Source organism: Acinonyx jubatus, chromosome B2 (genome assembly GCF_027475565.1).
Source record: "Acinonyx jubatus isolate Ajub_Pintada_27869175 chromosome B2, VMU_Ajub_asm_v1.0, whole genome shotgun sequence".
NCBI lineage: Eukaryota > Metazoa > Chordata > Mammalia > Carnivora > Felidae > Acinonyx > Acinonyx jubatus.
Genome location: NC_069385.1, coordinates 67,216,922 through 67,243,831, shown reverse-complemented (window position 1 = coordinate 67,243,831; position 26,910 = coordinate 67,216,922). Strand labels below are relative to the sequence as shown.

Below are 26,910 nucleotides of genomic sequence, written 5' to 3'. Positions count from 1 at the left end.
CAGCACAAAATGACACTGGTTTCCAAACTTCAGTGTTACTAATCTAAACTGACTTCTGCAGATCATAAAGTACAATTGGCCTTTTCAATTTAGATTCAAACACCTGGCTAAATCCATTAGGCAGGGATTCCATGAAGCAAAATCTACTGCCTTTTTACCAGTTCTTCCTTATTTGTGTCTATTTTGGAAACTCATTGAATGACATATCTGAAGAAATCAAGAAAATATACAACAAACATAAAAAATTAATCACAATTATATCGGTACTTCAGACAGCCTTTCACAAATTTTTATGGAAGAGTTGAGAACAGATTGCATAGGTCATTAGGAACAAACTTATATCCAGAATAAGAGGCTCCTGTCATTTCTGGAGTGTATTTGTACGTACTTGTGTCACTGGGTTTATCTCAAAGACCATTCATACAAACTCATGTAATTCAAAATATGTGAAAATCAGCTCAGTTTAGCCCACCACCCTCACCACCAACAACAACCACAATTACATAACTTAGGAAGTTACTCTTTGTCAAAGTACTGCTTGGGAAATAATTGGGTCACTGAATTTAACATCTATGTGTGCAGATATAGCATATAATTCATAAACAAAGCTACAAACTTAATGCTTGCATTTTATATGTAGTTCATTATTACATCTTGCAAAAGATAACTAAAGAGAAAGAGCTGTCAGAACTCAGTGAAGACACTATCAACACAATAACTTCTCTTTGGTCTTTGAGCTTCACTTTACTTAGAAGGGTGCTTAGCTTCAGACAAATGTGAGGCCAAATAAGAATTGACAAAACACATGTTTAGTGTCTTTGTATGATTAGGTTCAGGAACACTGCCAGGAGAAAACTTTGTGTATGATCTCATCTGATCTTAGTTTCTTGTCAAAAAAAAAAAAAAAAAAAAAGAAGAAGAAGAAAATATCTTACTCATCAGACGCTGTCTTTCTAAGTTTGGTGGAACAAAAAACATGCTCATTCCTTTAATAAGTACAAATAAACAAGACTGATGAGGTGAACAAAAATCAATACACAGATTCCAAAAATTTTACAACTGTTTATTTTCAGTTCAAACATGATTGATGTCAATTAGATGCAGATCTGTCCTGGTGATTCTCATGAACCCACCATGTCAGACAATCACCTTCAATGGAACTCTTTGAAAATTCAGTGCTGTGCTTTAACTTATCTTTTCCCTAAATCTTTAAATTCCACACATTCTTTAAAATTATTGTTTTGTATTTTTAGCAAGCTGCTTTTCCAATTTTTTGCCAGTGGTAATGTTTTACTTACACATTACACAGTACAGAGGCTACTTAATATTGTTGATGTCATGGCCATTTACGATCACATGTACATGTTAACCCTCAGTTTTGCGAGAATTTTAAGTAGTATGAAAAATCCTTTAGAGTGAAAAATGCACACTGCAATACAATTTAAAATGTAATCCTCAGTAAGCAAAATATATGAAAATCTTGATTTACAGATGAGGAAAGATTATCAAGTTGTAACATACATTACTAACTGGAAAGAAAAGGTGCTTTTTAGGCAATGCTGTAAAAATGATAAGTAAAATGTAGCCTTTCTAACTTTGTGTTTAATGAGACCATTCCACTTTTTATAATCATAAAGAAATATATTGTTTCATTATGTTTTGAATGTAAACTAGTAACTCAGAATTTTCTTGAAATTTACATCTTTTATTAGTGAAAATTTAATCTCCCCTTCCTGTGACGAGGCACTGTTATAAAGATTAACAGAAGCCAAATAAGAGCTTGTTTTACAGCGCAGTCAGGCTCTGCATGTAAAATGCCATGCCATGTAAATGAAAATAATATGAAGTTAAATTGGTGTCTAAATGGTAGGTCCGTGGCTATTGTGAAAATCAACCAAAAATATGGAGTGGCTAAAGGATGTATATTTGCTTACTTCACACACACACACACACACACACACACACACACACACACACTCACACACACATTCTGTCCATCATTCACTTTTTGAAGTGTCAGAAAACATTATTTCTCAAATGACACACAGGGCTTCATTTGCTATGCATAAGGTCAGTGAATATTAGCTTCATTTACACTTGGCTGAGAATCAGTTGGTGTCAACAGTAGAGGCTTAGTTCCTCGACTGAGCAGGGTTAGAATCTGACAGAAAGCTGCCACTGAAGAAGACAGATGATCTTCTTTGCTGACCCTGCTCCCCTAAAGTGTCATAGTTTGGGTCTCTTTCTATCTCCACAACAAAAGACCCTCTCTGAGCCTCCCAGTGGCCTTCAGCTTTATTGGTGCTAACAGGTCCAGACATTTTCATCGATTGGATTCTCTACCTTTTAAACACAAGAGCTTGCCCTTTTTGGCTAGCTAAACCTTGGCACAGATGTCTTTTTTTGTAATTGCATCTCTGCTGTCTATTGGAAAGGATGCAGTCAGACAGGCAAACATCATATGAGTACAGAAAATGTTGAACTATTTATCTCAGTTTCCCAATGTCATTTCATTGAAAGTGATATGTCATTTGTCTGTAAAAATTAACCCTTAGATAATCTCAAAGTATTCTTCTAAATGGAAAATCAAAACCTCCTATCTATTTGATGGCTAACATACGTAAAATATGTCATGCAGAAGAAAGAACTTCTCAGTCATTTTATATAAGCAGTTACCAATAATCATGTTTTAAAACAAATGTACATGAAAATATTCTATATAATTTTCAGAACTCCATTTTGCTTTCTACTAGTGGCTGGCACTGAAATATGGTGCTTTCTATGTAAAAAAAAAAACACACATAAAAATATTTAATAATAACAAAGATGCTGTAACAATGTAATAAATTACATGTTGCTTTACGATCCTGGCTGCGAGCTATTTTAATATGTTGGAGATTTGTTATTGATATTTGAAAAATCCGAAAGAAATTACCTAACCTCAAATTCAAATGTTCAAAAACGCATACACTAAAATGATGAAAAGTTCTTACAGATTTACATGTAACACATTTTACGAAAAATTACTATTTTGAGTATGTATGGATTCTAACTCAGAAGCTCTAAAATATTGTAATATGTAACTGTCAACATTATTCCATGCAAAATATAATTTAACATACTGGCATATCTGGAATGGCAGAGTTAGCTAATAAATATATATGTATGTAAAATATAGTTATCTCAGCACTAAAAGAACTAAAAATAAAAATAAATTTCATAAAACTGAAGATACAAGGATATGCCATTTCTAACTCAAGTTAACCCTTTTGTTAAATTGCAGACAAAATATAATGTGATAATTTTCCTGTACTCTGAAATAAAACCATTAAGCCTCTATTAAAAGGTTCTGAAATTCTGTATATTACTTTTTAGTGTTAATGTTTTCATCCATGTTGAGAAAACTAGCAAATTATAGTTGAAAATAACTATTAATTAAAATCTCTGTAGCCAAACATTTTGTTCTAGATACAGTAGTAACAACTCTCATTAAAATATGTACAATTATTAGGGTTAAGGAATCCATTTAAAAATACAGTGAGACAATTCAAGGAAAAAATTCAAGAACAAGTTCACTTTTCTTTTAATATCATATAGACTGTATATCAATGCCTTTAACTTTTAGGCTCTAAATTAAATAGTATTTCCTTCAATACAATGCCAATAATTTCAGGTATGTGTATACAAAGCAACTCTCAACCTTTACTTTTTTATTTATTTCTCTTTCTAGAAGACAGAGTGAACAAAATCAAAATTGTCTCTAGGAAGTGAGCCAGAAACATCAGGAACCTAATTTTTTGTTTTAAATCAAGTCAGTTACTACTTTTATTTAATAATTATGGCACTAAAGATCTAAAATTAATCTTAAGATTAAATGAGTTCTTACGTCTATGCAATTTTTTTTTTAAATAAAAATACCAATAAGATTCCTCATGCGCAATCTGGGTCTGGGATGGTTTTATGTGTTCAACTGACCTAAGCAGTCCGCATATGCAGATTCTCAGGAGCATGTCCGTCAATCAATGTCAGCATTCTGTCAGATTCCACTCTGACTGCAAGTGACAGTCAGTTATCCATTGACATTAATGAATAATAAATAAGCATGCCCTTTAGGTTTATAATACTACAACGTATATTATTGTCAGTATAGATTAGCCTATATGCAAAAGCAGATTTGTTTCAGGGAGGTTTTGTTTGTTTTTCATCTCATACATTAGGAAATGGTTAAAAAAAACTACAAAAGCAAAAACAAAACCAAGTGGCTGCAATGAAAGATGTGCTTAATGCAAACTCTGGTACACATTAGTGTTCTGCTTTTCAACAAGTCAACCTTGTCTCAGCTTGTATCATATAAGCTTAAATGAGCTGTATTCACAGGCCCCTGAATATTTATGCTGTCTTTTACAGACCTAACACGTAGTTTGTTGTCTCCTCAATAGAGTACATAATGACAGAAAATCCTTAAAAAACTAAAGATCAGAAGAAGTTGTGGCAGTTTCCTAACCTTGTTCCTTTTTGTATTTTCCCTAAGTCTTCCTTCCTGGTGGAAAAAAAAAGACCCAAACCTATTTAAATTATTACCATACTCCCCTGTGTTGTTAAGTCCCATCTCTCTTTCTCAGATTTAAACATACCAAACAAAACTGTTACAGCTTTTTCAAAAAACAAGCATTAAGAACTTTAACTAATTAGGTATTCATATAGGCATCTTGACTAAGTTCCTTTATGATACTGACTGACAGTGGTAATTCCAGAATTGTATAGTCACAGTCCAGACATTACAATTGGAACTGTAACTGTCAGCATGGATCCAAGTATGGCTTGTTTTCTTAGCTCAATAAAAACAAGTTAGAATTCAAATTATGAAAGTCTTGCTACATATTATGAGTTGTGGTTTTTATTTATAAATTTACCTTCCCATTATGAAACTTTCTTCTAAATTTAATATTAAAAGTTTAGTTTTATAAATGTTTGTAAGTAATGAACATGATCAACGATCTAAAGAGGTAAAAATTGTTTTGTTGTTATACCTAATTAAAACTTCTGCTAAGGATGGAGAGTAGTTCAAAACAGAAAGATACGCCATCATTAGATCAAAATTTTGCAATAATAATGAGCAATAGCTATTAATAAGGTTTAATCTTTTTTAATTGATATGCACAGCACTGAATTATAATACATAAAATTACTGTCAGGTAAGGAAGGCGAAAGACAAAATGTTGCCAACTATCTGCCTAGATTTCAATACATAAAAACCCAGAGTGGGTAAGGAAGATGTACTTTCAATATTTGAATCCAGTTAGTAGATGGGAAGGTATGTTCTGATAAGTTTCAAGCCAGGGAATAGGATGAAATTTTGTGAAAAGCAAATGAAAACCTATTGCCAAAGTCTATAACACTATAGAAAAAGATGCAGGAGGATAAAGGAGAAATCAGAGGGAGCAGGGATGGAAAGAACATCCACTTTCCCACATTGAAGGATAAAGGATGTTAGAAAGAAGGGTGATTACACATAGAGTGATGGGCTGGAAAATAATCCTGAAAATCAGCGAGAGAGCCATTTGAAATTTGAAGTGAGTAGCAATGTTGTTATATTGGAAAAAGTTAAAAAGTGGTAAAATGATCAAACCATTAGGTTCAACTTTGAAAAACAGTACTCTCGTACATCATGTTTGTGCAGAATAAACATCAGAAACAGCAAGAAGCATGGCTGAAATAGCAAACTTTTAAAAGTTCCTATCAGGTTTCCTTTGCAAACTAAAATACTGTCTCAACATATTAAACTTGGAACCACATGTTTTCCCAGCTCCAGCTCACAACCCGAATGTCTAAGCTTAGCATGTGTTTAAAGGTCAGTCTGAGAAATAGACTTTGCAGAAGCCTGACTGTCCCTCTGCCCTTGCAAGGACCGAGGGGCTAAGGTCTGAAGGTTTCTCAGAGGAGATCCAGTTAGAAACCACAAGGTTATATGTCAGAGTTTCTGCCCTCTCCCAAATTCTAGATTTCAGATAACGTAGGAGGTGTTCACTATTCTCATTTTAAAGCACATTTACATACAATTGTCAACAATACTCATAACATGCAATTGCTAAAATTCACCATCCTACGATCTGCTAAAATACTACAAGAATTGAAATTCTACTTAAAAAAAGAAAAAATATTTTGACTTTGTCGTATGGCATAGGAAAACTAAACAATCTACTTGAAAATAAAGGAGTAAAAGTTAGTTTATAATGTTTTTCTTTGTGAAGGAAAATTTAATGACATTACTAAGGTAGCTTTATTTGTTTTTTTTTTCCTTTTTAAATATGCAATCATCCAAGAATATCCTGTAAGAGTTTTCCACCTCCTTGTAAAAGTCAATTGAGATTTCCACAGAGAAATCTTAATTATTCAGCACTTACAAATTAAAATATTAGTGCAGAGCAATTTAGAAATCTAAAAATGGGTCAAGGAAAAAATAAACTTAATTTTTTGTTCCATTATGTTGACTATGTTTTTTTACCCCTGGGGCAGATAGGAGTGGGCAGTGAATGTATGTATGAGGGTCAGGTAATTGTGCATGCATGCATGCATATATATGCATGTGGATATATATGTATAGACACATGTGCGTATGTATGTATTGTGTGTGTGTAATGTCAAAATGGAAAAAAAAATGGAAAGAGTAAGTTCTGATTTAACTTTGGGATATGTCATGAATGAACTGTTACAACTATAAATTGGGTCTTTACTTGTCCCATTTTTTTAAAAAAAAGAGAGCAAGCCAAAAAAAAAAAAAAAAGAAAACCTCTCATTTATTTTTTATAATCTTTAAAGTACACTCAAACTCCAAGAATTTATGATTCTAATTGTCTTGGAAGGGATTATACCCTCAAGGAGTTTAAGAATGTCGATAGAACAATTGTGTTATAAGAAATGTATATATTTGACTCAGTAAGGTACCTGTCCTATCTCACACCTCTTTTCAAGTATAAAACTACTTCACAGGAAAAGGTCAACTGAAATAGAAACACTACGTAGTATAAGCTATTTTGTCTGTTAAAAGTTGTAGATATGAATAAATTCTTTTAAAATCAATCAAGTTTATTTATTTAAGCCATCCACTCGTTTAAATTAATGTCATTAATTAATGTCATTAGGTAAGTTAATGCCATTAGATGTCATTGTCTACATGGGAACTAGTTTAGCTAATAAAAACAAACTACTAAATAAACATAGAACATATAAATCCACTGGAAAATACAGAGTAGTATAGTAAAGTCACTAATATTCAGTTTATTTTTCTCAGAATAAACTTTTATTATATCTGGTGATTTAGATATATCCTACCCCTCCACACCTAAGCCATCCCCACCCTTAATCCCTCTTTTGCAGAAAGAATATTCTTAAAAAGTAGAGTAAGTAACACTAACAACAGATTGTTAAACAATTTTGATAAATGATAAATGCAAGATATGTAGGTAATTATTATATCTGATTGATTTTCTATTTTATTAATAAAAGTATCATGGAGCTCCCTTCTCCAAATCTCGGTTTTCTATAAAAGGCTGTAATTTAGTGTTAATGGCCTCAGTGAAGGTCAGAGGCTAATATCACCACAGGTGAGAAGCTAAACTAGGTATTAGTTGGGTAAAACATGAAACAAAATATAAAACACAGTATGTGTCCTTTCAAAGCCTCCTGATTTTCTATTAGAAGCAGGAGATAATATCATCATCAAAAGTAATTTTTTCATTTGAAATGTAAATGCTCAAAATCCACAGCACAAAAAAAAAAATGTAACCATGAAAAAAAATTCTAACCTCCTATATTCCAGAATGCATTTTCTCTGATTTTCTATGTTATTCATTGACCCCAGACTAAACAAAGTAAACTAAATAATAAACCTTCTGTAAGACCACAGAATTTGAGAGAAATAATACACATTTATTTCAACTGAGGTATGCATTATTCTGTGTTCTCATGAAATGCTGTTATATGGAAAAAATACCATGACGTATATATTCTATAGCACAGATTCTATAGCTTTTAACAAAGTTGACACCACAGATAGAAAGCAAAAAGTAATGTGCATAATTAATTAACTTGACCTAAACTAAAAGCTTTGCTTTTGCTACCAAATTTTTTAAAACCTCAAATTATATATGCATGTAACCTTCTATTTTCACATAACATTGCATGAATACCCTAATAAAGACATGCTTCCATAAACTAAATTTGTAGCATGTTTTGCAGAGGATGGGATAGCTTAAATTCTCTTCAATATGAGGAAAATTATAATAAGGAGGCTTTCTAAGATTTTCCTCTCTGATCCATGCATCAGATTTTTATACACATAGAGGAAAACATCAAATATACAGCTAGGTCAAATTTCTCCCATGAAAATAATATTGTTAGTTGCACAAAATAATATTGTGAATATGCACAATATCATCATAAATAAGACAGTTTGTAGATTATAATTATAGTGACAATAATCTTAGAGGAAATGGCTAGAAATTGGATACATAAATAAAATCAAATTCAAAATTTTCAGGTATCATTGATTTGTGTTATGATACTGCCTGCCAGAAATTAATGCCAATTATTTAAGCTTCCACTGGAAATATAAAAGATTAACCATATACTTGCCAAAATTAGGACAATTAGAAATGTTCTGAAGTCATATCAATCACAACAAGATAAATCCTGTACATTAATTTCAGATTTCCTTCCTTCCTTATTTTTTCCTCACTTCACATCTTCCTTCTGCCTGTCCTTTGTTTATTGAATATTTACCATGTTCAATGCACAGTGGGCACATACAAAGATGACTGAAGACGAGTAAAAAGCGGTATAATTTTAAGTGAAGTCTACAAAGTCCTAGTAAGAAATTGCAATATGACTCTAATTTAACTATGATAATGATATTTTTCCATATCTTTAAAGAATTATGAGCAAATATCTCTGTAAAGGACGGAAGAAACTAGTAACAGTAGCTACTCTATAAAAAGGCCCTGTGGGAGAGGAGCAAAGAGATGGCATTCATTCCAGATCTATGCACGCTAACCTATTCAAAAAATGCCTTAAACAAGCAGTACAAGCTTCTGACAGTGAATAATTGAAAAGTATAAAAAAATTGTAATGTAGTTATAACTCAAATAGAAATATATTTGGATATGACACTGAATTTATGTAATTTCTGATTTATAGAATACAGTATAATACTAGCTTAAGGATGGATGTCTCAGGTTTCTATTATTTGGTTTGGTTTTGTAATGTAAGATAATATTTAAATATATAATTTGGAAGAAAAATAATCTTATAACAAAAGTCACTTTCCCATATAAGATAAACATAAATATACTGCAAGACCTTCTTATTTTAGGGGCACCTGGGTGGCTCAGTCAGTTGAGCATCCGACTTCGGCTCAGGTCATGATCTCACAGTTCATGGGTTCGAGCCCCGCGTCCGGCTCTGTGCTGACAGCTCAGAGCCCGGAGCCTGCTTCCCATTCTGTGTCTCCCTCTCCCTCTGCCCCTCCCCCACTCATACTCTGTCTCTCTCTCCTTCAAAAATAAGTAAAAACGTTTAAAAAAAAAAAGACCTTATTTTATTTTTTTAAAGACTATTTTTTTTTTAGTAATCTCTACAGCAAATGTGGGGCTTGAAATCACAACTCCAAGATCATGAGTTGCACACTCTTCCACTGAGCCAGCCAGGCACCCCAAGACCTTCTTACTTTAGAAAATGTTACCAGGCTCATAGAATTCTCTCTTTCTCAAGACATAGATATTAGTAACAAGGGTGAAATGGCTTTCATTTCATTAGAGGAGGGAAACAGAGAAACTGAAAGACACACAAAGTGACAAAGAGAGAATGGGAATAGGACAATGAATAAATGTAAATAGTTATATGTTATTTTCAGAGAAATAAATTCCATATCTGGAGCAGACTTCTGTTCAGGTTTTCTAATTATTAGCATATCATCTTGCTATATGCTATGAGAACAAAATATAACAAAGAGTCCTCCATACTCATATGATTTAAGGCTAATCATAGGGGCTAGCCATATACAACAAGAAATTAAATAGTGACATGAATATGAAATAAATAACAACAACAACTATATGCCTTGGCAGTGGGCAGTGTATGATTAAGTCTTTAAGAAAGGTGACAGACATTTATTGGAAGACTAAGGTGATACAAGAACTGAGCTAGTTGGGTACTATGGTCAGTAGTAGAAAATGCTAAGTAAGTTTTGGTTGTTAAGAAGCTCAGAAGCTGTAAAAGGAATTTCAAATAAGGATTAAAATCAGATTGCGTATGATGATTCCCATAGGGAAAGGGCAAAGTACTTATAAGTATCCACAAGAAGAGATGATCAAACAGGGAATAAGTCATTTTTGCAATTGTAAGGAAAGGCAAAATTTCAAGGAGCTGAGACAGGAAGGTGGCACTGCAGGTAGAAGAAGGAAGTCAAGGTAAGTCCCAGGAGAGTGTCACTACCAGTAACTCTATCAGAATTTGGGAGACAGAGGTCATTGAAGAAGTCGGGAATGTGCAGGATTGAGATACAATAGGTAATTGTGAGAGACCATGATAGTTTACTTTTTTTCCTGTTTATTTGGGGCCAAATGTTAAAATAATAGGGCATCATAAAAATATCTGTAGAATGACAGACCAGTTCCAGGCAGGGGAACAGGGGCTTTAAGTACAATAAATATGAGAGCAAATGTTAAAAAAGAAGATTAGGGTCAAGTTGGAGGACTTAAATGCCAGGATAGGAAACAGGGAATTTTTTATTGGTAATAAGAAGCCTGAAATTTTCTGATTAATAAATTAATACTATCTATGTTGTGCTTGACAAACGTGCATCCTGTCTGCCACATAAAAAAAAAAAAAAAAAAAAAAGAACCGGATACAAAAGATATTGGCAAAGCAGATGATATATTTAGTGTACTGGGAAAGACAGAGATATTAAATATTTTGAAATTATAAACAAAAGAAAATGTTCAGATTTGTAGCACCTTTCAATATCGTGGAAGAATGTTTATTTTTATAAAAAGACTTTGTGATAGATTAACTGCCCATCTGTAAAGAGGTAGGGACTATATTGGTGAGGGGCAAGGATTCCAGAACCAGACCACCTTGGTCAACAGCAGGCTACAACTCTGAGGTTATGGATACTTAAACCACTTCTCCCTGTGCTTTGGTTTCCTTACATAAAAGTGTGTGTGTGTGTGTGTGTGTTTGCATGTATATATCATATGTATATGTAACCGTACATATATGTATCTTGTATATATATGCATCTTATATATATAATTTAGCGTAGGTATATAATGTAATACTTCAGTAGGAGTATTTTTTGTCCTTTAAACAGGGTGATAACAGTGCCTACCTACTGGATTAAATAAGTTAGTAAATCTTTCTCTGAAACTAAATGGATTAATACATGTGAAACACTTGAAACAAGCTCTTGCCATCTATTAACTAGAAAGCAAACAAAATCTATTACCTGTTTTTGTTGAATGCCTTGAATATACCCTTTAAATTATTTAAACTATGTCTTCTATTTACTACTGCTCTATCACCTGAGCCCTGTATTTTACACAGATGCTAGTTTAATTTAAAAACCCATATATTCGGGGCGCCTGGGTGGCTCAGTCGGTTAAGCGTCTGACTTCAGCTCAGGTCACAATCTCACGGTCCGTGAGTTCGAGCCCCGCGTCGGGCTCTGGGCTGATGGCTCAGAGCCTGGAGCCTGCTTCCGATTCTGTGTCTCCCTCTCTCTCTGTCCCTCCCCCGTTCATGCTCTGTCTCTCTCTGTCTCAAAAATAAATAAACGTTTAAAAAAAAAAAACCCATATATTCAAGACACAATTCAAAGTATTGTTGTATGAAATACCAGGTTACACATAACTTAAAACTGTTAAAAAAAAAAGTTAATGTGCCAAATAATTTAAAAACGCAGAAAACAAAAGATCACCCAGGAGCCCACCAATCTGACACATTGATTATGCTATTTATGCTTGTATCTATTTTTTACCCTATGCATATCTTGCATATTCTAAATGTCAGTGTCTACAAAATTTTACTCTTTATTTTTCATTCAAAATTATTAATAGAGAGTAATTTAAAATTCCTACATCACATTGCTGATATTTTAAGAACTAAGTTCAATCAAGGTGATGCACTTAACTTTGGACATTTAGGTTATTTCTAATTTCAAATCATATACATGGCTGGAGGAAGAAGAGGTTATGTAAAAGATTCTTTTCTTTCACTGAAATATCTCCTTCAGTAAATTACCAGGCATGAGATTACTGGCTTAAAGGATATTTAACTACTTGTGGCCTGTGAGATCTATTCTCATTCACTCATTGCCATGAGATTTCTTTACTTAGCAAACACCTTGCTGCATTATTAATAACAAGATAATAGCAAGCATTCATTGATTATTTGCTGTGTCCCAGATACTATTCTTAGGGTTTTTACGTGCATTATTTCATTCAATTCTAACAAGAACTCTATGCAGGAGGAACTATTTTTATTAGCCCCATTTTATACTTAAGGAAATTAAGGCTTACAGAGGTTGTCCTAGTTTACACACCTGGTATGTTGTAGAGCCAGAATTTGAAAACTCTGTGACTCTACATCTGAGCTATTAACCCTGTAGTGTATCTCACTTTTCTGTATATATTTGATGATAAACACGATATATTACAAAGCCTCATTTGTTATCATGAAAAGGGATGGCACAAATTACATGCTACTTTTCTGTGGAAAAAACACATGGATTTCAAAAATATAATCAACACACACAGATTTTAATATTACCAATGCTTTCAAATTGAATAAATGTTTTAATTTATTCAATGATATATGTTATATGCCCATAAATTATACATTCATAAAATAATGACACACCTGTCAACGTATTAATATAAAATACCAAGAAGTAACTATGAGGGAAATTCCCTATAATAAAAATTAGAAATCTACAATTATTTGAATTCCCCTTTCCATTAGAATCATTAAAGGCCGTGCTTAAATTTTGGGGTTAATTTAGAAAATCAAAATTAAGCAATATAAAAATAATGCAAGTAGATTACATCTCTATGATCTGATATAGGTGCCTGTAAACTGCATTACATCCATTGATTTTTTACAATTAGGGTGACCATGTAGTTTATCATAGTTTATCATTTCATCACACTTTTGAAAGCAAAAGAGAAGCAGTGTTAATACAACAATCATCCCGGGCAAACCAGACATATGGTCACCTTACTTAGAATAGTTCTACCATTTCTTTAGTAACTAAAATCCACTGGCTGAATCCCAGGACAAATTTTTAGTATGCAGCACGGTATAGCGGAAAAAAAAAGCCTTGAACTGATAAACAGGATACTGGATTGTTACCCAATTTTCTCACATAGTAATATCCCTGAATTTCAGTTCCTTCATATGTTAAAAGAGAGAAAAAATAATACTTTCCACCACTCAGTAATGTGATAAGAGCTAAACAGTAAAATGAACATGATTGTTCATTGTAAACTGCCCATCGCCCATACAAATCCAAGTTATAATACTACACTCCACACTTTGACAAATACTGTTCTACTTTTTAAATTAAATCAAATTATACAAAAGTTCCAAAAATTTCAAAATATGTTTCAGAATATAATTTATTAGTCTTCTGAATATATTTATATATGTAAAATATAATATAATCTTCTAGTTTGCATAGAGGTTGTGACAAGTCATGGTAAATTTCTTTTAAATGATTTTTTGACAATAAAAGCTTGCTGACCAACTGAAGAGATGTCTTCATAATAACATTATCACGAAGAATTAGAAGTTTTCCATATATTAGTATGATTGAGAAACAAGTGGTTCCCAAAATAGAGTTCTTTTTTTCAAAATCATGAAGAAGAAAAAAAAGCTCTACATCAACAGATCCAAACTGTGATCAGTTTTCGCAGTTGTTCGTACTGCAAATTATACTCTAACAAATATCACCATGGACTTCCACTCTACCAAGTGCCTTGATAAACTTGCCTTTAAGTGGCTAACTACCCTCATTTGGCTAGGGACCCACTAGCATCCTCTCCCAAACACTTCAGTTTTTCTCAATATGGAACTGGAATTTGTTTCCAAACTCTTAACAGGATCACTGAAAGGAAACAGGAGAAATACTATAAAGGCAGGCCTGGATTGAGTCCAGCGGCAAGTACTCTCACAGCAATGCACTGGAATTATGCCAAGAAGGGAAGTGTTTTTGCAAATGAACATAGTGGCATAGTTAAGTATAAGGTCTTTAATTCCTTTGTCAACATCACCAAGGTTAAAAATTAAGAAAGCTATGTGATAAACAATTTACTTGACTCACAACGGTGCGCACATACACTTTCAACTGAACCATAAGGAGGCATCTTAACTAATCACATTTTTTTTAATGAACTCTTCATTTTAATAACTAATTCCACCTATTCCAATGCACGATTAATGTAGATGACAGTGAAATAATTTTACTTTATTTCAATTACCTTAGTGTGGTTTGCAGGTGACAATGATTTTGGTACTCAAATGTGGCTCCAATTCTTGAAACCAAAATAAATATATATGAATAATTTTAATAGTACCACATTTAATGATATTATTTTGCCGATTTGGAAGAAATTGGAAGTGTTTTCGTCATGGTAAATGTCTTTATTGGAGTTAAAGACTCCTTTTCTTACTAAATCCTATATTCTTAAGTATAGAAATCAAACAGTTCCTGTTTGTTTTTCACAAATAAATGCATGCAGAAATCATTTGAGTTAAATTACACAAAATGATTCAAAAAATACAATAATTTTCTCTAAAAATCTTTAAGCCTTAAAAGAGCAGAACTATAATGTTGTTTCCTAGATTTTTCCTAGACAAATTTAATTGGGCATTTATACATATATTCCTGTTCTATTATGTTTCCCATTTTTAATTGCACAAAAGTTTATATTCCACTTTCACATCCATCATAATCTGTATAACTACTCAAAGTGGCTGCTTTTACAGCTAAACTACAATAATCTTAAATTTTCTTATTAAAGTTATTTTTAAGTAATTGTTGTTAACTTCCAGTCAATAAGAACACTGCCTTTCACTGAATTGATTAGTTTACTAGGAATATTTCTATAATTTCCCAGTGGTTAGCATTCCACCTACTAGTACTGACGAATCCTCATCAGTTTTTGATTTCCACATGTATGGAACCTGTAGAATGATCTCCTCAATAAGAAATTCTACCAGTGTAAGGGATAGGGAAAGAGGACAGATCATAAGACACTTTTGACTCCTTCAGGAGGGTATCAAAGGAAGTTGCTAAACTGGTCTACAGGACCTGAACCTATAGCATCTGTTTGTTTTGCCTTGAGTTCACCTCACAATATCAGCTAAATCATGGATGATAATTGAGTGCTGGGGACCTTGGTGTTTTACATGCTAGCGATTAAATATTTAACTCTTCAATCAGGATAGAAAAATATATTTGCTCAGTTACTTCATCTAAATATTGTGTCCAAAGGAAATATAATGCGAACTACGTAGGAATTTTTTTAATTTCTAGTAGTCACATTAAAAAAAGTAAAAAAGAAACAATTAAAATTAATTTTAATATTGCACTTTATTTAACCCAGTATATCTAAAGTATGATTCTTTCAATATGTAAGCAACATAAAAAATTACTAATGATATGTTACATTCTTTTTATTTTTTTATACTAAGCCTGTGAAAGCCAGGGTGCACTTTATACTTATAGCACATTTCAATTTAGAATAGCCATTTTTTAGACCCTGAAAGTCATGTGTGGCTGTACTGGACAACACAGATCTAAATATTTTTTTAAACTATATTTCTTTAATTATTCTATTAGCATGAGAATTTTATGGGGAAATAATATAATTTATATACCAAATTATTAAGAGCAAGACATCTGAGTTCAGCAATGAAACAGAATATTTGCGAGGATTCTCCTTGGTTTGTGTTAGAAGCCAGGTCAATATTGTTGCTAAAAGCTTAGGCTCTGGAATCAGAATGCCTTGAATTTGATTCTAAGCTAAGACAGATACTACCTCCTAAAGTATCTAACAAACAAGCAATTTACCCTTGATAGTGCCATTTTGTTTTTCTGTAAAACAGACATGATAATGAAATCTACCTCATTAAATGAACTAGTGTATACAAAGCACATGGAAGAGTGCCTGCACATAGCAAGTTACTACTGTTAGATCCAGTCCCCTCTAAATTAACTAGGATTTTCAATTATTAAAATTATGTTGTTGGCTTTGTAGTACAAAGAATATATAGAAAGTTATTTCTGGGTATGCACTATGTTTTCTAATTTATAAATTAAAAGATACATAAATAATATAACATTACTATAGAATATATTTAGGATATCCACAAACGGAAAAGTATCTGTCAATTTTGAAGGTCCATGTGACATAGTTTTAAGTAGAAAAATACTGACCAATTATGATGACTACAAAATACTAAAGAAGAGAAAATCCAGTTTTACAAAACAAAGGAAAAGGTTCACTAATTTGTATGCTGTTATTGTTTCAAAACATAGAAAACGTCCAACTGAGGTATTACAATAACTACAGCTTTACTTTGGCCCACTTCCACAAAAATGTGGTCCACTATAACATGACTTATCAGGAAAGTACTCGCTTTATTATTTAGTCCAAAAAAGAAACACGGCTTTGGCAGAAGTAACCTCGGAGATTTATCAAGTGAAATTTGATGATTTTTGTATCAAAATTTTAGTATTTATAAAAAAAATATTCTGAAAGTTTAGAAATGTATTTGTAGGTGCCCTGCCAGTAGAGGTCTTGTTAGCAGCCCCCTTAACGTCCTTTCTTCTGCTACTCACAAGTTCGGACAATACAGATTTCAAAATAGGAGCAATACCCTATCACTGAATCCTGATTAATATCACACCTCATTCTGCTCAGTCTCCTCTCTTAAATCTCATAGACCAACGTGCAACTGTTGACTTCTAGGTCAAGCATAGGGCAAACTAAATCTTAGCAACAAATGCTATTATTACCAATATTTATTGCATACCATTAGTGCAACTATCACTGTGGGGAATCACTGATAGTTCAGTAGTGACTTTGTTTAAGATCTGCTGAATCGGAAGGCTAGTGTGGCACAAACGCACTTGTTTAAATAACTATTATCACTCACAAGCTCTGATATTGAAATAGAACAAAAGGCAAAGTGGAATTTTAATAACACATATTACTTACGTTCACAAGTGTCCCCTTTCTGCTGGTAGCCTGCTTTGCAGATACACTTTCCAATGGGCACTAACCATTCTCCTTCTGCACTGCAGTGCATCCTGGGGGAGTTTTCCGCCTCTTCCTCTGCACTGCTGACACATGTCCCTCGAACCTCGACTAAAGAGGAAAATTCTGAACCAGTCACTGTATCTGGAAAGATAGCTAAATTCTCAATAATGGACCAGCACTTCTTGTAGTATACTTTGACAGAAACCAAAGCTATGCAAGCCCCTACATCCTGAAAGGCAAGATAGAATCCCTTTTTGGACAAAGGTCCAATCTCTCTCACCTCAGTGTTAAGCTTCATCTTTCTTTCACCAAGGTCACCCTGGGTAAAACTTTCATCTGCAGCAATGGTGTCTATTTTTACATAGAGGTTTTCTCTTATATTCCTGCCAGTGTCGTAGTCTGTTTCATAATAGTACAAATTAAAGGTTTCCTTGCAAGTTCCCAGTACTCCAGGAAGACTGTTACAATCCCTCAGGGTAAATTTCAATTCTACAAAAATCCTTTGTGCATTGCCTTTCGAAATCCAGTTAGTCCGCAGCCAGTTGTTTTGGTTGGGCTCCATGACCTGGCACACCTGGTACGTTCGGATCGGGGTATAGTTCTCGTCCAAACCGCTGATTTCCTCCCACTGTAAAATGCATTTAAAAGGTTATCAGTCATTCAGCAAATAATAATAATAATAATAATAATAATAATAATAATAATAATAGCATGTTTATTTTGACAGTAAACCAGGAACCTTTAGCACAGCACAAATGGTGGTCTTTGAAAGAGTTCGGTAGATTCTTGCCCTGGCAAACACTGTAACCTGAGAATACAGGACTCTCCACTCAGCTTCATCCAGTGGCTGAACATCGTTCAAGGTGCTTGCGTTGTTTGCACATACAATAAATATTTCATTTTGTTTAATATCTGCCTGCTGGTGCATTAGTGTTTCTTTTTCACGTGTTTGCTTATGTCTATAGTCTCCATTGAGATTATAATTTTTATAGACTAAGCGCACAACACAATTACTTAAATTACCATTTAATGCATATGCATATGGATACATGGCAGAATTTTTGAGAACTCAGTTGACATTTTAAGTGTTGATGTTAAACTTAGAGTACCTAAAAACACAGGGAAGTAAATGCCAAGAGTGCTCTGAAATGTAAAAGCATTCCACAACATGTTGATATTCATAATGTGAAATATTCTACAATCTTTTCAAAATGAGATATAAGGCAGTAACATTTACATAGCTATTTATTTATTGCAGCGTTATATATAATATTGTACATATGCCACCCAACTATAAATAACTAGTTAAAAAAGCATGATTCATCTTTATAAATAAATTGCTTTCAATAGACAATCAAATGTACATGGCAAATGAGCATGCTGGATCATACTTCAGTAATAGGCTTTATGACAGGAAAAATAGCACATTTAAAAATGTCCATTCATCTGCTGATGTAATATATACTACAGAAAATATATATTTTCATGAAAAGGGAAAATAATGAGTTTAGAAGAGTTTGCAACAATTTAAAGATTAGTAAGCCATGTATGATACTATCTATTTGCCCGTTAGCAAATAAATTCCTTGCACTTAAAACAGTCTTAATAGTCTAAAATGACTGTTTTATTATGTCCTTTCTTACCATTATTACAAAACTTACCACTTTATATTTAGGCTACCATAATAGTGAAATAATCATGTACCTGTTATCATTTCCCCACTATACAATGCTAAATATGAAAATATGTTAGTATTCAAATCCAAAGTCACACAGCAATACACTTTTTAACCCATCGTTTCAAGTAAAGCAGATAGGAAAACAAACTAATAAGCATGCGGCAATGAATTTTATTTGTAAAACTTGATCAGAGAATCAATTTATTAAAATACTCTAAAATATTAATATCTACTGTTAAAACTGTTTTTCAGAAAACTATGACTGACAACAAAATACTGTAATTCAGAAATTTCTTATATGACATTATATATTTGCTACATTCTTATTATACGTATCAAAGCTCCTCAAATGCAGCAAAGAACCCACTATCACGTGCAGGTTTTACTCAACACAACTTGAGTTTCTGACTATTAATGATTGCATGTTTCCCTTTGTTTCAGTTAGCTGCTTATAATCTGTCTAAATGGCACTTAGCCAAATATACCTAAATTCATCCATTTGGATGGGTAGATTTTAGTCTCTTAGTTAGATCGAAATTATTAAAAGAAGTCACGCTAATAGTGATACCTACCAAGAAATCAAAAGCTCCAAAGATAAATGTGCTCTTTTTAACAATTCCCCGGCTTGAAGAAACCAAGGCTAATTATTATAAAAGTATATATGTCTCAACGTTTCTTGTTTCTAACTTCAAGAACAATCATATTACTTTGTTGTATGTACGAAAAATCAATTTCACGACCTATGAAACCAAGTTAATTTTAATTTTTATTTAAAAATGTATTCCAGAGGGAAAAATTTCAGGACAACTATTGTATATATAGCAAATAGTGAGACTACACAAATGCATTTAACACAACTTCTGTTTTATTCTTTCTCTTTTCTAAGAGACTACAATCATTTCTACAAATGACACCACTGGGAAAGAAGTCTTAGTTCAGATACTGTGATTTTATGGTATACTCATGAAAGTATTTTCTAGAAACATACTTTAATAACACTATTTCCTGTTAGATATTTAATCACATGCAAGCCAATCCATTTCACATATAAAACACATCGTCAATCATCATTCCCTAATATTATCTATTGATTCCTACAGATATGTAGGGTTAACTGTTAAGATACTTTGGACTGATAAAATGCCCATTTGAGTCAAAGAGAACACAGACAGTCATAATTTTTCATTTTGTATATTACATTGATGAAATACTATAATCACTACAATCCTACATCAGTTTACTTCTCCTTAGAGATAAAAACCATCTTCTATCTCTATTTGTTTTAATTGATGGATGGTAGAAAATGTGCTACATCTGTCATTGGTAAGAAAGGTGTTTCTTTTTTATTGTGAATGCCTTCCTATAATGTGTATTATTTTACTCATGGAAACTATTCCAGTTACAAGAAAAGTATGACATTCCTACCTTAAAGTCAGTGCACTTTTTATATTTAATCTGTAAAATGTGTCACTTTTCATACTTTAATCTGACCAATACAGATAACTGCAATATGATCTTAAACAATCTCTCAAATATTAATTGCTGAAAAATCTGAATATTTTAAGAATGGCAGTGTTCACATTTTGCATTCTTAAACTGACTTCCAGTTCATGACATGTTGATTTTATGTTCTTCTTATACTCAAAAATCCCTTTTAGACTTTCATTCTTCTCTTTGCAAAATCTGTTACACTTTTTATATCCTCACTTATACTTCATGCTCTTTGACTCCAGATTTCTTACTGTACCAAAGACCAACTTAAAGTAACAATGAGCTACATACTCTCATTTCTCAGAGCCTCTTCCTTCAATAAGGGATGAAGTATGTGTTCTCTCTCACAATTAAAATAAGACCTAAAGACAAAGGCGTTGAGCTAAATTTAAGTAATATACCTTTCCAGATATGTGAAATGCAACGGTCAGAATATTTTTAGGGTTACTTATAATTTCATAGATTTTTATTGTACACCTTTTCCTCATATTTGTTATAGCAGATTTTTACTACAATATGTACACGCTCTGCCATCACTTCAGATTAATAACAGCAGAGAGCACATGATAAAAATTTGGATTTTTACACCAAATTCCAACATAAAATATTGAGCACATAACAGTTTTAGTTATCTTTTAAGGTATATTTTGAATGATGCTAAAACTTTTTAAAAGAAGAAACAGATCACATACTGTTTTAAAGAACTACATGCAACCTACCTAGTGATTATACTAAGAAGTATAAAGCAACTAAAGAGATTTAAGTGAGTTTGTGAAAGAAACGTTCCCTGTAATTAGTTAGCATTTATAGCATGGAAACTGAGATATAATTCCTCTCACAATAAGAACTCCAAAGATTATGGGTATAAGATTTTTTTTTAAGCCATTTCCCCAAGTACTAAGTAGACCTTCCCTACTGAAAGAACTCAATGTCTCATTGTAATACCACAAAATTTTGAACAAGATACTTGGAATTAAAACAGTGTAAATATGAAGAACATGAATAATTCCATTCAGGGGGAGAAGGGGAAGGTTGTGTTTCTTGCTAAAATAAATGGTGATATGTATTCTGTGAGGAGATGCACTTACCCCATTGGGTGGAGAAGAAATCCATTCCAACTCTGTTTGTTGTGCTTTAGAATCCAGCAGTAGTACTGAAAAAGAAAGTTTTATTTCCAAATGTTACATGAAAAATTTAAACAAATTTGTAAAAGTTATTAAAGTGAATCTAATTTTTATATAATTATCACTTATGATCTAAGATTTATAATGTTATCTATCTCTTTATAATGTTATCTATAATGTTATCTAAATAACATTATTTATAATGTTATCTATGTGAATGAATGATGACCTGAATACCCACCTGATACCAGTATATCCCCCTTTCTTAGGGAGAAAAGATGTTACAACACCATTTTACGTTTGGGGTTTTTCAATTAAAACAAATTCAATTTGTTTCAATTAAAACAAATCTAAAAACTGAAAAGGAGCATGAAAGTAAGGATAAAAAAATGATATGAGGTATATTGATTTCATAGTAATTACATATTATAAAGAATTTTATAAACCATTGAGCACTCCATATTTTGTCAAGTATATTGACATGGACATAATAAAATGTAATTCCTTATTAGCCCTCAGTCAGTCACTAATTTGTGATATTTGCCCAAAGTTTTTCCTCGTGCCTTGGAGAATTGGAGTTTATTTTTCAAAAACTTTTCCACACACAGTGTCTTCTCTTAAGCCAAAATTAATATAACAGGAAACTGTATCAAGCAATGTCATCATGAGGAAAATAAATCACCCATTATTCACAAGATATATTTCTGGGTTAGTCAAACATCTGTTTTCAATATTTCTATTTTTTTTTAATTTACAAATATTTCAAAGCATTAGCTAATTCTCAAAATGGTATATTTAAACTCTGACTTGACTTTATTCCTGACTTGACTTTTAAAAACAGTTGTATTCCACTTTCGTATCATCAAAAAGCATAAACAATTCATTTAAATTTATATATGTGAAACAAATGCTCCTGGTAGTATCAACATAAAGTAATGTATTAAAATGTTATATATTAATATATATCATACTTCCAATTCAATATGGTTTATTGCTTTTTAAGACAATTACCCTCCTAACGCATTCACTCTTTGCTCAAACTGATTCAGAGTTATGAGTTTTTACTCTTTAAAGATATTCCTGACTACAGCATTTTAACAAATGTATCAATTTGTTCAGAAATAATACTGAATATATTTCCAGGTTTGTAAATGGGCTTAACATCAACCTCAGCAAAATGTTAAAACTTAGAATTAAATAAAATACATGCTTATATGAACTTTTAAATAATCACTAGAGGGGGAAAAAAGTATATTTCAAAGGTAATGGAAATTTGCTACGCTAAGAAAACAAAGGAACACATTGACTATGTGCTCAACTCCTTCACTCTAGTCAAGGTTATTCTCTGCAACTGAAAACCGAAAGATACAGAGATACTTTTTTGCAAAAATGTTTTACACTTAAGACTCTTGGGAAGACCATGAAAGCACAAACGTCGGTCACAAACACTTGACTCTCTTTCAGATAAGGGGGGAAAAACACACTTTCAAAACACCCAGTTGTATTTCGCACTTGGAACATCAATAAACCGTTGGACTAGTAAATTTATATAAAGTAATGTTTAAAGTTTATTTTGTTTTTATCCTCAGCAACAGGGACGAAGCACAACCAAACATGGGCTCCGGGTTCCTTTTGAGATGATTTATTATCACTATTATTTTTGTCTTCTGCACTGACAAGAGACAAGTGGATTTTAAACCCAGGTGACCTTCGAGAGTCATTCTGGAGAGTGAAACAAGCAATGTGATGATTGTTTACTGCGGTTCTGTTACCCCTCAGCACAGCGTGCGGTGGGGACCGGGGACCACGGAGGCGTGGTGGCCGCAAACAAGTTAAGAGGGAAACAAACTAACAAATAAAAACAAAACCGAATCCAGCCCCTGAGCGCTTAATCAGAAGCAGCTCTAAAGTGATCAGTGTCTCGGCGTCGTCCGCTCTCTGGACAAACTCGCAAGTGCGCGCTTTTGCCTTCCAGCTCGGAGCACAGAGAGCCATCCTCCCCTCACGCCCACGGAGGCGTCGCCGGGCTGCTGACCCGGACGTGGGGCGCCCAGGCCCAGGCTCGGGGACTCCGCGCCCTGCCGCGCGGGGGTAAAAAGCAAGGGGCAAGACGCAGGGCGCGCCCGGGCCGAGCCAGCCACCGGCCGCGCGGGCAGCGGCGGCGGCGGCGGCGGCGGCCGGGGCGGGGCCCCCGGCGGGGTGGGGCGGGGCAGGGGCTGCCAGACCGGCGCGCCCGCCGCGCCGAGCATCCATTACGCCTCCGCCAGACTTGGACACTCTAGGGAGCCGGTGGCGCCCTAGCTCCAGAAAAGGAGCCGGGAGGAGGAGAGAGGCTTTCGGGAAGCGTCTCCTCGGAGAGAGAGACGGCGGCGGCGGCATTTACGAAGAGGAAAAACAGCAGCTGCACTTCGCCTCCAAGCGTCAGACTCTGACTTATACATGCGCTCCCAGTAGCGGGAACTGACCTCCCCAGAGAGTATGTTTGAGGAAAGTGGAGGAAGGAGGTCCCTCATCTTCCTCCAGCCACCCTCAGGCACCCCTGGGGAGGCCTGGCACCTGCGCGACGCGCTCCTAGCGCTCGCCCCTGGGTGCCGCGGCGCCCCTCGGGGCTTGCTCGCTCCCACAACCGCAGCTGTCGATCGCCGCTGCGTGCTGGGAGCGTCACCACTGAGGAGCGGGGCGCACTCGCCCTCCCGCCCACCTTTTAAACCTCTCGCTTCTGCATTTAAAGAATTCAGCCTCCTAGAATCAGAATCCTCTTCACGTATCTTGCACCCAGAAGAGAAAAGCAAGCGAGCGAGACATTCTGGCTGCAGGAACCTCTCCCCCTAGTGATGCAGTTATTTATAGCTCAAACTCCTGCCGGGTCTGCGTGAGCTTGCGCGCCCGGCTTCGCCGCGGCGGTGCAAACTTTTCCTCAGGTCCCGCTATTCCGGAGCAATCAGTACAAGGTTCCAGGACTGAATGTTCCTAATCGCTAATGTCGTGCAAATAGAAACGTGCGTTTTGGTGTGTGTATGAGTGGGTGTTTCTGGCCGACGTCGCTTCCTAGGCTAACGCGTAACCGGACAGCCAGAGTCATGGTTTTTTTCTGAAAATTTCTGTGAATGGGTTCAGCGTCAACACTGGTTGCAGATGTGGAAACTGGGGTCAGAAGGTCAGGCTGTCTCAAGAAGTAGGACAAGGCGTTGGGGTGGGGGGTGTGGTTTAAGTGAAAGAAGAGGGGTGAGCGAAAAGAATGAAAAAAAAAAGGCAGCACTAAATCACTAAGTTTTCAGGGATAGAAGAAGCAAGAACCAGTATCTAACACAAACCCCTCCCCCCCCCCCCAGCATCGCCACGATGACCTAAATCTGATAACGGATTCCTCCATTCTCCATACTTCGGGGACAAGTAATTATTAGTATTCTGCTTTTAAATATCGGGAAATCAACCTTAGATTTACAGTCTGGAAGCCCAGGGAAGGGGGGGGGTGGGAGGGAGATTGTGACATTGCTCAAGAAGCAAGACATTTCCATTGAGAGGATTTATTTTTCCCCAGCTCCAACTACAGGCACCGAAAGGTATTTTACCTTGTCAGTGGTTCAAAGGAGAAGAAAAATAAATAAATAAATAAATAAATAAATAAATAAATAACCATATACAGGCGTATCTGGCCGCCCAAATGAAACCTGCTCTCTTCATCCAGAACTAGCCTTCAGGGTCCAGGTCCTTCGCAAGGTCTGACCGCTCCGACTCAACTGCCGGGCAGATGCTGGGGACTTCTAGTCGCCCAGGCGGCATCTTGTTAGTTGCACAGCCCCAGCCCGTCCCCTGCCTCCCCGGCCCGGCCGAGCCAGATGGGCTCCGGCTGTCCGCGCGGCCGCCAGGATCCGCGCGCCGCGCGCGCTGAATGGAGACGTCCCCGCCGCGGGGCGCGCACCGCTCTCTCGCTTCACCTCCGCGGCGTTATTGTTCCGCGCCGGCGGCCGAGCGCCAACCGCAGGCCCGCGCCTCCTCCTCCGACGCAGTGAGCACTTCGTTAGTAACCCGAGCGTTCGGAGCACACACAAGTCATGGCCCCTCTGGGAAGGCTCGGGACACCAGCCGCTCGCCGCCGGGCTGTCCAGGACGCTAGAAGCTGCACTCCCCAGTCCCCGACTAACTCCGGCCGCAGCTTACCCCACCGGAGGCGAGCACCGAGACGAGGAAGAGCAGAGCTCTAGAGGAAGAGATCTGACCCTCCTGGGATCCTAGAGGATGAGCTCGCTGGTCATCCCCCCCACCACCCCACTCCACCCCGCCGCTCTGCGTTGCTGCTCACGCCCTCCGGACTGCCTGCGCCAGAAATCCCACTCCCGTCGGGCGGACGGCCCCGGGCGAGGGTCTGAAGGCGGTTCGGAGTGGCCCCGCTTGCCGCTCGCCGGCCGGGAGCAGCCGGAGCGGTGAGGGGGCGGGGAGCTGGCGGGGGAGGGTCGCCCCGCGCCGGAGGCGCGGCCGGCAGCCCCGCGGACGAGCCGGCTCATGCAGGTAGACAGCTAAATAAATAAGTCAGAACAAACTTTGCTTTCCCATCACCTTACCTTCCTTTGCAGCCTGCGCTTCCCCGGTGTGTGCAAAGCGGAGCAGCCAGATATAGCATAAAATAATCCATGAAGGGTGCCGAGTTTGAAAAACCATGGTGCATGAGCAGGTTTTATTTTAGGTTTCAGTTGAGTCGTAGCTTTTTAAATGCTGTTTGCTCCGAAGTGGGTTCTTTTTTATTGCGCTTTTCGCATCGATTCTCCTGCTCGACCTCCGGCCGGCTGCTCCACGTTTAGCTTTTTTTTATTTTTTCCCCCTCCTGTTCGTTCGCACCGTGTTTGCTGCCTGCAAGTCTCCGACTGCAGACCGGCCGCTTGCTCCACACTCCAATAATATCAATTAGGGGGAAGGGGGCGGAGCTCCGAGCAGAGAGCCTCCGCCACTCGGGCTGACTGGCAGGCACAGCCGGCCTGCCAGGAGGCGATTCCCAGGGCCGAGGGGCGGGTCCTGGTGCAAAGGCCGCCCCGGCCGCGGGGGCGGGCTTCGGGGCGCGGGCCAATCGGCAGCGAGCGGAGTCAGGTTGCCGGTCCAGGATTCCCTCCAGGTTCTGAGCTCCCAGCTTTCTCTGGATGCTCTGAAAGGGAGGACGCGAAAGGCAGCCGAGGTGCGTGCTGCTGTGGGCACTCGGCTTTTAGCAATCACTGCTTTCGTGGAGCAGAATCGATCCGAGAATAACGCTCCCAACTTAGAGCCCTGTAACGTATAGCGGTACTCCTTGTGGTCTTTTAGAAAC

At 36.1% G+C, this 26,910-nt stretch overlaps 1 protein-coding gene across 6 annotated transcripts in view; it reads right to left on the bottom strand.

Moving 5' to 3' along the window:
• Positions 1 to 26,527, bottom strand: part of EPHA7 (EPH receptor A7) — a 168,189-nt gene extending 141,662 nt beyond the window's left edge. For 3 of the 6 annotated variants that reach the window (XM_015067544.3, XM_015067545.3, XM_015067546.3), the window contains exons 1-3: positions 26,177 to 26,526; positions 21,579 to 21,643; positions 17,280 to 17,949 (exon numbers count right to left, since the gene is read on the bottom strand). In XM_015067544.3, coding sequence (XP_014923030.1) covers positions 17,280 to 17,949; positions 21,579 to 21,643; positions 26,177 to 26,273 — 832 coding nt within the window. In that variant the 5' untranslated portion in view covers positions 26,274 to 26,526. Of the gene's footprint in view, positions 1 to 17,279; positions 17,950 to 21,578; positions 21,644 to 26,176 lie in introns of all 6 variants that reach the window. The other 3 variants (XM_015067548.3, XM_027057244.2, XM_053222461.1) reach the window with 2 other exon arrangements.
• Positions 26,528 to 26,910: the final 383 nt, after the last annotated feature.